At 29.6% G+C, this 12,889-nt stretch overlaps 1 protein-coding gene across 1 annotated transcript in view; it reads left to right on the top strand.

Moving 5' to 3' along the window:
- Positions 1–12,889, top strand: part of LOC106457322 — a 168,395-nt gene that overhangs the window by 93,400 nt on the left and 62,106 nt on the right. Inside the window, exons 22-23 of the mRNA XM_022383191.1 lie at positions 3,332–3,472; positions 4,483–4,665. Of these exons, the coding sequence (XP_022238899.1) occupies positions 3,332–3,472; positions 4,483–4,665 (324 nt within the window). The remainder of the gene's footprint in view (positions 1–3,331; positions 3,473–4,482; positions 4,666–12,889) is intronic.

The following is a 12,889-nucleotide window of genomic DNA, read 5'->3' as shown; positions in this document are numbered from 1 at the left end:
GGTAGTATATATATATATATATATATATATATAAATATATACATACACACACACTATAAAATGCAAACATAAATATTTATTCAACCATTTAAATGCCTTCAAACTAGTTTCTGTAAGTATATATAGAATATAGATGACCATACATGCAACTTTCTTTTTGTTTTTGTTATGGCTTTGTTTTATTCAATTTTAAGTGGAAAATTCATATTTTTTGTTGAATTAAACTTTCAGACTTTTAGTTTTGTATGTGTGTCATGTTTGGTGTGTTTAATAATAACCATTAGCTTAACTACCCTTAACATAAACAGAATTTAAAGCTTTATTTTTGTTTTTTACTGCTTTTTTGCTTTTTAGTTTTTTATTTTAAGTGTTATTTGTCAAGCTAAATGAAGCTTCTAACATTTTCATACATTTTCTGTGTCCATGACATTTGAAGTTTGATAAGTTTTATTGTAGCTCTTTCTTTATAAACTGTTTGTGCCAAGCAGGGAATTGGAGTATTGCTGGAACACAGAAGTGGCTTCTAATGCAACTTTCCACAGACAGGAGGAGTGAGTGACACTGTCGTCTGCTAGTTGTTTTGCACTTTACACACCTAGCCTTGCTTTGTTGTGCCAGAATGCACCAGTAGTTTTCCACACACCTTTCATACGAGAACTTTGGACATTTTTAATTATTAATCTTTTAAGAGCATGATGTAGTTTTTAAAATTGTCCAGTATGTTAGGATTTTATCAGAGAAACTTCAAAAATCACCTTGTATTTTCACAAAGAGAATCATTACCCACAATTTTAGCTACTGTGGTTCTATTTAGTAAAAGGAATGTCTTCATAACAAAATAGAACTATGCTAGTTAACAATATCAGTATTTTGTGACTTAACAATTAATATTATAGTATTTTATTAGTGGAAGTTCACTTTAGTAAGAAAATTGATTGTTCAGTTTCTTTATAAATACAAGGGATGCATGTAAAATTTTAAATTGCAAACAGGTGGCTGTGGTACATAAAAAGGTTCTAAATTATAATAACATAAATCCAGACTTAGTTTATTTTTTGGATAACATTGTACACTCAGTTACCTTAGTGAATGTGTGGGTGTGAAATGTAAAACAGTAGCTCCAGGTGATAGAAATTTCAAACTATGTTATGTTTGTTTTTTCAACCCTTTGAATATGAGCTGCACCTTTTTATAGGCCTAACATAGAAGGTTTTTCTACTAACTACCATTGATATATATTGTGTAATATATTTAGTTAAAGTATAATATTATTGAAATGACTTATTTTGTTGCTTGCATATTTTGCTATTTATAAAATTTTATACATAAAAGTCCTCTTCAACGCAAAGATATTATTGTGTTGGGTATTTTGATTATAGAGGTTTATTCACTTTAAACAGCATGAGTTTTGTGGTCACGTGATGGGGGAATACAGAATACGCTAGTGTTAGGTTGAACCATATTATTCATTGGAAGCATTGCATATGTATCAACCTTGTCCACACCATTTATGCTTGAAACTTAATTTTATAAATATTTTGGGCTATTATGAAGCTTTACATCATGCCTATGTTGATGATCTTTGACACAGTTAATTGACTAATACCAAGTAACACACAAAGAGCTTCTTCTATTAAACCTTTATGAACTTTCACTTGAAGTAGAAGGAATTAGTTTTTGGGGGAAATGCAGCTGGTTATTGACACAGCTTGTCTAAACAAAATCTTTGAAAATTTGAAAAACAAAATACAAAGAAGTAAATACAGTCATAAATACATATTCTCTTTTGATCTTCAGTGACTTAAATCAAAATGTTACATCCTAGTATCCTTCTGTGTGGTAATTTCTTTCAGACTAGCAGTCACTTTAACAGTTCAGGATGAATGAGACAACTAGTAATTGGTAATCAAATATATATGTATGTGTGTGTGTGTGTGTGTTTGTGTATAAATCTATAAAGTCCTTGAATTTGTCAAGTTGATGAGGATTTTTTGTCTTTAGATGTTTAAAGGCCTATAAAATTATCTACAGGTTCTCTACTAAACATAAGGGATATCTTGTACAATTATATAAATATTTAAATACCTAAATTAAAATGAAACAAATGTTTACTTGTAAATAAGATAGCATAATTAAGCATGTTCCTATTCAGTAATTAAGCAAATACTTTTGAAAATAGTTTTTTGATTGGTTTGATTATGACTCTGTACAAGGATGGTAAAACACATAAGCTTAACAATAGAAAAGTATATGCAAAGGTGGTTAAAATGTAAGATAAATATAACAGATAAAACACCTTAGTAAACTTGTTTTTATTAAGTATCATTTCAATCAAACACTCATACTCAAGCATTTATGTGACATTGTTTAAGAAGCAGATCTAAATAATTACTTCAGTAAGTTTTTTTTCATAACTTTCCATATATATTAACACACACACACATACATAAATGAATGTCAACTTTGTTTTATAAGGTTTAAGCTCCTTCTCATGGCTAAACTTTGATGGTATTGCACCAGGTTTTAACTGTTTTTGATTTATGAAGGGTTAATAACAAAACATTTGTTGAGAGAACCCAAGTATTAAACGTTTTAAAAAACTTCAGCTTTTCTCAGGCAATTGAAAGTAAATCCTATATTTCTTTTCAGCTGCTAAAGAGAAGCAGAAGAGTTTTTCAGAAATTTGATAACAAAAGTCATTGTCCATGAAATATTCAGTACAAAGTCTAGAGTTAACTGATATTTGAAGTAAAACCATTACATTTAATTTGTATTAGCCATAACCAAAGCAGTTTTTTGTTTTTTAAATGGAAATATCAAAGGAAATTCCATTTACACAATATTCTTTCTTTTTTATCTCAATTTGAGTAACCAATAGCTGAACAGAACTTCACCATTGTGTAGAGATTAACAAATACCTAGCAGGCATTAGGTCAACTTGTCAAGTAAAGAATTCCCCTATCATGTGACTATGACGTTACATGCACAAACTTTATTATAAATAAGCATACTTCAAATGTGAAGGAAATTTCAATGGACAGTGTAAAATAACATGATATATAAAATAGATGAGAAAAATGGGTAAAAACAGAACACAGTAAAGAGTGATAAGTTAACTATGAAAATTAATGAAAGAAATATTAGACTAAAAAATTGATGAAACATAAAAACCACCCCAAGTTTTAAGGCACCATGATAAAATGAATTAAGTTTTTCCTGACCAATAACATTGATTTTAAATTTATTGTAATTCTAAGTTTAAAACATGGAAAATAATGAATGACTAGAAAAGAATGTTAAATGTGTATTGTGTATGTATCTGGTTTTCCAGGTAAACTGAAGGATGAGGACAATGTCTTGAAGTGGGTCACAAGTGAAGATGTTCTAGATGATCCAGAAAAAATTGAAGAAATCAATCTTAAGATGCTGGAAAAAATGTTGGACACATCTAATTTTGTAGCTGTTCTTTTCTGTAAGTTTGCTACTGCTCAGCTACTATAACTAATGTAAACTTCAGTATGTTTATCTTCACCTAAGAGTCATAATTATTTAAAACTCTCTAATTCATGTCAAAATTTATTAACCACTTTAACATACATATGTTTCTGTTTGCTGATTTATAAAATTTTATATAGATTATGCGTGTAATAGCATTTATCAATACTTTTAAAGAAGAACATGACTTACAATGTTTTAATTGTTTTTTACAGTAGGTGACTTGCTCATTTGCTTAGAATGGAGGGTTTTTTAGTTTCTAACATGTATAATCGAGAGTTGTTTCTAAAAGATTTAAATAAGAATATGTATTATGGTATGTTAATGCTTTTTTAAGTGAAGAACTTGTGGTTTTTGTCTTATGTGCATAATAGAATATTTAATTTCCAGCAAATTTAAACAAGGGCAAAAAAGACTGTACCTGAACTGTCTTGTGTTTGACTTTTTCAGTTATTAATTAGAATGATTAAAAGTTGTTAACATGGATCATTTTGTATAATCACACATTATTTATAATAATTTTAAACAAGAAACATAATAGCTTGTCTTTTTTGTGAGGAAGTGCTTAGTTAAAAACATTTAAATTATCTAGCATACAAGTATTTTATTTCATACATTTTTAAATGAGAACATTAAAGTTGATAGTTTAATCCCTTTGTGAGTGATTTATTCAGTTATTTGTAGAGGAGTTTATAGTATCTAGTATGTGTTATATGCACCATAAAATACTTATATTCCAAGGAATTTAAACAAGGATGAGAAATACAATACCTTAATTTTTTGTGACTTACTCAGTTGATTACTTAGAATAATTTATTGGTTTCTAACATGCATCATGTTTAGAATCAAATGTTTTTTTTATGAATTTTAACAAGATTATTAATGGCTGAGTTGCTCCGTTAGAAAGATTCATGTTTCCTATCATGTATTTCATTTCTAGTGATTTTAAACAAGAACTTGACTTTAGTTTTTTTCTGTTGGTAACAGATAAGGATCACTGTAATGAGTGTGATAAAGTATTGACAGAACTGGAGAATATTGATGATGAAGCTGAACAAAATGACATTGACTTTGTTAAAGTCAGTGATCCTGTTATTGCTAAACAGTACAATATCCTGTCTTTTCCTACATTGGTCTTTTTCAGAAACAAATTCCCTCAGTTTTATGAAGGTGAGATTGAGATGTTTCTCTTTGCTATAGAACTGTTTTTTTAAGTATATTGAAAGTACCTTATTTGTGAAATGTTCTAACTTCTTATTTTAACTTAAGTATTAGAATGTGATTTTTTTGTTAGTAACAAATAGGACTATGTGATCAGTGATGGGGTCTGATGTACTTTGTAACCATTCTGTAGAGGAATAACCTTAAACATTTTAATATATCCCTCAGGAGCCAAGGGGTGTCTTTACACTACAGTTTGTTGAGTATTAAAAGTAAGTTCAATCTGGAAACTCCCAAAGAGAGTGATTTTGGATGTATCTTTTTGAGACAAGTTTTCATTTGTTAATTGATAAATTTTTAAGTGAAATACAGCATCCTCAAGTCTCCATACTAGCTAGTGCTAAGGTCTACTTGCTGAGAGTAACTTCAGTATATATCAAGAAAGCCACATTCTCAGTATCATTAATTAAGCAATTTCCAATGTTTCATACTTCTGCTATCACCTTTTTATGTTTAGCTTTCAATTGAGATTCAAAGGATTTCACTTGTGATTTGAGAAAAGGTTGAAGCATCATGATAGTCAACAGTAGGATGAGCAGACAGGAACACTTTGAAAGCAGCTACAGGCATGATATTGTACTTGGCTTGCTGCACAATATCTGCCAAGGTAGTTCTTGTGCTTGGACATTACGTTCATGATGTGATGACAAATTACAGTCTCCTTACCATTTCAACTTACTTTTTGCAAGCCCCAACACTAAAATAGTGTGGGAGATTTCTTCTTTTTAGCCAATAAAATTGTCCAAAAAATTTCAGTTCAAATTAAGAAAAAACAGATTTGGTAAGTGTTTTTTTTCAACAAAAATGTCCCCCCACTGGCTTGTGAGGGGCCTGTTAATTATAATTGGGAATTTTAATAATAATAAAAATTGTAAACATCTTTTGCAAATAATCAAAGTTCAGAGCGATTCTTTTGTTATATCCTCTTTTCTGTTCTGTAATAAAATATAAGCATTAAGCTGATAAAGTCTATAATGTTGCAAACAATGAGTTTCTGTTTTTGTAAAACACGATCTTACGTATTTTTATGTAATATGTTTCAGCTGAACTAAGATATGAACAAGATATATGGTATTTCCATTAAAAGAACCTTGTATAAAAGACTAAGTGTGCTTGAATTGAAAGATGGTATCAGTATGGTGGATTAGTAATAGTTTTGCCCCGAATCTTTCTATTTACGCTCATCTATATCAAAATTACTTTCTTTACCGATAATGAAGTAAAGGAAAAACAAGAGCAAACAGAGAGATTACATACCTTATCCCAGATGCTTCTTTTCGAGATTGCATGAGTTTATATTGGATAATGTCAAATTTCACCTTCAAAAACTCAGAAAATCCTTCTCAGATCCAGAATGATCAACAATTTGGATAATTTTTTTTATTCTGATAGTAGTCTCAACCTTAATGTGCCCATAAAATTTGGTACAAATCCGATCACAATTTACAGAGTTAATAACCCAAAACTGCAAAAATGCCCTATCTCCCCATTATAAAAACATGCTTCAAAGTGATTTGGATCTAGACTAAATTTGGGGAGGACTGTCCCATACTGACTTCCCATCTTGTGTATAATTTTCGTGTACATCGGCCTACTAGTTTTTGCATGGAAACAGACATACGGGGACTCTTTTTTTTTTATATACCCTCACCTCCCATCTGGAAGCGAGGGTAATAAATGTACCAAAGAAGGCTTTAATTTTAATAGTAACTCATATTTGCTTCGGTTTTACTGTTAGTATTCAAACTATGTGATATAGTATTGTAAATATATTGTTTAGTAACCAGCTTAATACGTCTTATTTTGCTGAACATTACTTTAGTTTGACATATTGATAACACAGTATTACATCCACTTTTCTGTTAATTATGTTACTACCAGTTATTAATGTTATTCATATTGACATTTACATTGTGGTGTAATGCATTTTGTGATATATCGATAATGTAAAATTTACATATCTAACCTTGATTTAACTTTATGGGCTTTAAATTTGTCATTCTAAGTAGTACAGTTTAAATCATAAAGCTTATTGAGAGCCTTTGATGCAGTATGAATTTCAAAGGAATTTAAAATAGACATTCTAATTATAGTCTATCTGAAGAACTGAGAAAAAGAAACATGCATTTGACTCTTTTTAAGTAAACAACACTTTCTGTAAAAATGCATAAAAAAAAACAATGGTCTTTTGTTCTTCAGCATAACTGTTGGAAGCTTCACAAAAGATATGTTTAATGATATATAGTTTCAGAAAGCACCTACTTTGTGACATATTTCCTCAGTTCACATTGAATGGAACTTGTCTTTAAGAATAACATTTATTTGGGCTGTGATATGTTAACAAGCACTCACATATATAAACATAGCTTAAGAAACATCTTTGCAAATATGATATTCTGGATGACTTTACTTATTTGATATATACCCTGGAAAGGTATCACTTAAATAGTGTTCTTGGGTATTTCTTTCACCTACAGTCTCTTTCTCATATGATACCTAGGCAGTATGATTCCCATAAATGTATTTTAAAAGTGAACTTTGAATAATTTCATGCAAAATGATAACATATTTCAAAACTAGTGTTTGTTACTAAAACCTATATATCATTTGAGTTTGATTCCCATAAATGTATTTTAAAATTAAACTTTGAATAATTTCATGCAAAATGATAACATATTTCAAAACTAGTGTTTGTTACTAAAACCTATATATCATTTGAGTTTGAAATAATTATTTCCTATCATCATACTTTGTATTTAGCTCTTGATATGCAATTTTAATAATGCACCTTTCTAAATGCAATTCTCAAAAACACCAATACAGCTCTAAATGCTATTCAGTTTTTATTTATATAAAATATAGAATTTAAAAACAAGCACTTCCTCTTTTACAGCCAGGGAAAAAAGATGTGTTTTTTTTTTTAAGAATTGTATATTGATGAAAAATCAATAAAATAAACTTATATGATTGCTTTAAATAAAATTTAATATCATTGGCAAAGTAATTGTAAGCATTAATTCATTTGAAACTTAGTTTTGAAAGTTAATTTTGAAACTTCAACAAACAATATACTGCAAAAATCACAATTGTAACTTTTAGATAGTAGAGTATAACTTGGTTACTGTTATAATAAATTAACTATATACTTTTAAAGGTAATACGAGACCATTAATGACCAGCACTGAAAATTTTCTTAATTGTATAATTGCCTTTTCTTTCAACACAATGAGTGCCATTATTGCAAATTTTACATCAAACTGTTAAGCTTTAATTGCTGAAGACCTGTAGGCTTTACAGATATTTGGACACAGTTTGTTGTTATAACACTGGGAATGAATCATTGCTGGTAATTCATTCTATGTGCATGATTAAAACATGATGTTGAATGTGCAGGATATTGCAAATTCTGTAATTAACACACTTCCTAATGAACTCGTGTTCAATTCTGCTCCAAAGTTTTATATATATTTCCACAAATTCTATGCATTTGGCAGATGATGTATTTTAATTATCAACTAATATCATCATAATTTGCAGAAATTTACATCCACAAGCTCACTATTGAATTTAATAACTATTCTTGTTAGTTGTATTAAACATTTACAGTTTTTTTAGTACATGGGTTATTTTGTAACTCCTAATAAAATAGGCCAAGTGTAGCAGACTCTGGATCTGTGGGTCTGTCACTCACTTCTCAGGCTATGGGTGCATTATAAGGGTAACAGTAAAATCTCACTATATGGTCAGATAAGAGTAGCCCAAGAGTTTGCAGTGGATGCTATTGACTAGCTGCCTTCTCTCTAGTCTTATCAGTTCAAACTTATGGACAGATAGTGTAGATAACCTTTAAGTAGTTTTGCACAAATACCTGAAAACAAACAAACCTAATAGATCACCTACACTAAATAGGTGGTTACTTTTTCACATATGGCTATATTTTCTTAGAGAACTTTTTAATGTGCCAGAACCACATCTTCTGAATGTTGAATTAGATGGAACCTGTAATAAGTCTGCATATCAGTTTAGTTGATGGCACTGATGCCATAATTTTTAACAATAAATTATTTTGTTTTCATTGTACTGACCTCAACAACTTCTCTAAAATTGTGTAGATAAGCAAATGGAACATCAAATATCTTGTATCATTGTATTTGTACATATAACTCTTTGCATAACCAAACCATGAAAATCTTTAATTGAAGAAAACTACAAATATAAATGTGTGTGTGTGTGTGTGTATATATATATATATATATATATATATATAGACAGTATTGTCATACCTTTAGGAACAAGACCTATTGGGCAGACATTCATATTTGAGTTAGACGATGGTTCCAAGCATGCAGCAAATGTGTTAAATTCAGCAACATTTCTATAATCTTCTTCTGTACATGGTTGATCTGAGTTGTTAGTTTGTTCTTTAAATTATAATGCTTAATAAACAATTAGCATGGGATCCTTCTTTCATGTTAACATGGTACCTTGTGATTTTATGGGACAAAATTCAGTAGTCATTTTTATCAACTGAAACAAGTCATAGCTTTCAATGAAGCTATGTCACATAAAAAAAAACTAGCATGTTAATATACCAAAAAATGATCAGTAAGATTCTTTTATGATAAAAATTCTATAAATTTCAATGTAAAAACTGTGAGTTTCATATATTTTGAAAGATATAAATAACTATTGCAGTGAGTGTTACACTGTTACTTATATATGGCAATGTAGTTGTATCTTTAAATTTATAATCTGCTACTGGAGCAGAGACTTGTTTTGAATTGATGAAACTAGTGTCTAGTCTCACAAACAAATTGCATAGTAGTTGAGGTACCTCCCTTGATCCCCCTTCCAACAATCCGATCAAGGTTAGGTTTTGTTTATTGCACTTAATGGAGCATTTATAAATAAACAAGGAACTACATATTTTTCCATATCTAGAAAATACCAAAATAGAAGAGCTTCAAAACTGTTTTGCATATAACAAACAAGCCATGTCACTTCTCTCAAATGTCTAGAAGTGATGTTTTTACATACGTAATTTACAGTAAATATCATGCACAATATTTAATACTAACAAACCTGTGGGAATATGACCTACATTTACATGGTTGCTATAATGCAAATTTAATTTAATGCTTGAACTACTGTTTTGCACTTTTTCATGATCATTGCCACTATAATGCAAATTTAATTTCCTTAACCAAGTTATGAATGGTGATTGGTATCCCTACTTATTTATGTGCTGTAATGTAAATCAATGCCAAATTTGGTATTCACTTTTGGGGAATCTCTGTAAAAGGGTTTTTGTGAAATAACTGGGTTCCCTAAGGAGTTGGGTGAAAGGTTTTACTTTATGCAAACCTCAGGGCCAAGACAATCTGTTTGACACCACTTAGAAGTTGGTGAGTCCAGCAGTTTAGTAGAAGGAGTTTTTGGAAAATTCTCGGGTTTCCCAAGGAGTGGGCTAAAAATTTTACTTTTGTACAAACCTTGAGACTGAGGCAATTCATTTGATATCACTTAGAAGTCAGTGAAACTAGCAGTTTAGGAATATTATTATATGTGATGAAAGACATACAAAAATAATAGTCACCTTTCCTAGTGTCACACCACTGTTTTTCTCTGTTGATATTTTGAGAAAATAGGAATTTTGAACAGTGAAGTAATTTTGTGTGTATATTTTAACAGAAAATAAAATAATATAATTAGAAACATTAGTAATTAGGCTTCTGAATACCAGTAACATTTTATATGATCTTATGAATCTTTGTTTTGCTTGTAACAGAATCACATAAATGACAAAATGTCTTTGTTTCCTTATTTTTATATTGATGTACTACAAAAAATGCAAAGTAGTCTATTTTAATCATAAAGATTGACTTTTAATTTGCACTAATATTGTAAAATATTATCAACAAAGCAACATATTGTTTAAGACAAATTAAATATGAAGTAAGGATTCAACAACCAAACCTTATTTAGTTATTTTTTGTGGTTGTTTCACTTCCCATATAAATTGTTATTGAGATGATTTTTAATCTTGCAGAGAAATATATTTATGTATGATAGTTCTTATCTTACACTTCTTATGGACTAGTTACCAGCAGTGCCACCAATGCATCTCGATCCTCATGTATGAATGAAAGGCCTTCTGGTCAGCAAAAAATTGATTTGAAATTTATTTTTTTTAGCCACCGAATTCAAAAGTTGCATTAAAACTCATTTTCTACAAGTCAACAGTGTTGCATATGAAATTGAATAATAAATTATATTCGTTTAGTTACTGAAACCTCTCTCTCTCTCAGATTTAATGACTATGACAACAATGTTGATAAAGAAACTGCTCTTGAAATTTTGCTTTGAATCAAAGATAGGTTTTATTTTCTCCACCAGCAAATCTGATGTTTTTTGCAAACATTTTCCAGTTATTCTCATTCCTTCTGCATGGAATCCATGCTTTTGTAAAACCTTCATCAGTCCATTCCTTTTGTTATTTCAGAATACGTCAAGACATGTCATGATCATCATTTTGTAGCTGCTTGTTCAAGATTGATCTCTTTCAACATATTCTGCCATACACAAGACTAGTCACAAATTTGAAACTTAAAATTTTGGCAGAAATTGCATTCACTGTTGAACTTGACTTTGTTCTGCTGGCTCCTGTTAGGGTAGTTTCTTCTGTAAAGACTTCTCTTTCAATAGCTCCACAGTTGACTGGGAAACTTAAAGTTTGGAAACAACTTGAATTGGTAGTGAAAGAAACTTTATTACAAATGTACAATGTTTTGACAAGCTTTTGTCATCATCAGACATTTATTCCTGATGATGGCAAAAGCTTGTTGAAACATTGTACATTTGTAATAAAATTTATTTCACTACCTAATCAAGATGTCTCCATGCTTTATTTTCTAAAAAGTGGGCTCTTCATCATCAAACTTTGTTGTTGTTGAAAATTTGTTGTAGTAATACTTCCCAACAGTGAGGTGAAGCAAAACATTAAATGTATATGCTTTGAATTAAGCTGAAGAACATCACTGTTTTGGGGCAATATTTGGCTACATTGTTCAATACAAAGTTCAGAAAGCATGCATTGCATGGTACAAAAACATGCTCTTCAATATGTATTTCTAATTCTTTTTTTTATTACTACTCCTCTTGCCTCTCATGTTGGCTTCATTATCTGACTTTTGGTCTCGTAAATCTTCCATGGCCAGTTGTTACTTTGATAACACTGAAACTACTTGTGTTTCTTTCAAACCAAGAATCCAAGAAATGCTGTTGATAATGTCTTCACCATTTTCAGTCACAAATGTTTCAGGAGCTGTGAAGTTACAACAAACCAAATAATCATTATTATGTGTTTTTCATAGTTTATGTATGGAGTACAGTTGATGGACAATTGAGTAGTACTTAGTGTTTTTATCGGCAATTTACACTTGAGTCTGGAAGATCTTATTAAACAGCAGTTGAGTCAGATCATTCAGGATGTCCTTGAAATTGGTCTATGAAATTCAGGGATTTCAACTATTGATAAGGAAAATATATTTTTAAATCATAAGGAACATAAAATATGCAATAACAATACAGAAGTAAAATAAATAATCTAAAATATAATTGCTAATAAATTATAAAAAATTCATTGACCTTTGGGAATTAATCAAAGTGTCTTATTATATCTCATTGAAATGCACCAGTTGAAAGTAATTTTTTCTATAAATAAACTTTTCAAAAGAAATTCTGGTATACAAGCAAAGATATCATGATAAATTTAAGGTCATGGTGGAGCTTGAAAAGATAAAAATTTACAGTAGAATGTTGCAGGTATTACAGTTACAGAGATAACAAAATTATTTGGAAAAGAAAAGGAAATTAGATGATGAATAAAAAAAACTAGATAAATGGCTGAATGAGCCCAAAAAAAGAAAGGAAATAATAAGGCTTCAAACTCAAAATGAAGAATCTGCTCTTGAATAGAAGATTCAATTATTAGAAGCAAAAAAAAATATTTTCATGAGCATTGTTTGAACTTCTTAATAATGTATCTATAGATTTATAATGTCATTTTGATAATATATATATATATATATATATACTATTTGTTACTTGTAATACGTAGTAAAATTAATAGAAACAAAACTATATATATATACTATTATGTAACATTAATATG

Source organism: Limulus polyphemus, unplaced genomic scaffold, assembly GCF_000517525.1.
Source record: "Limulus polyphemus unplaced genomic scaffold, Limulus_polyphemus-2.1.2 Scaffold316, whole genome shotgun sequence".
Taxonomy (NCBI): domain Eukaryota; kingdom Metazoa; phylum Arthropoda; class Merostomata; order Xiphosura; family Limulidae; genus Limulus; species Limulus polyphemus.
Note: the sequence above shows the minus strand (reverse complement) of the source record. Positions and strands in the feature narration are given on the sequence as shown.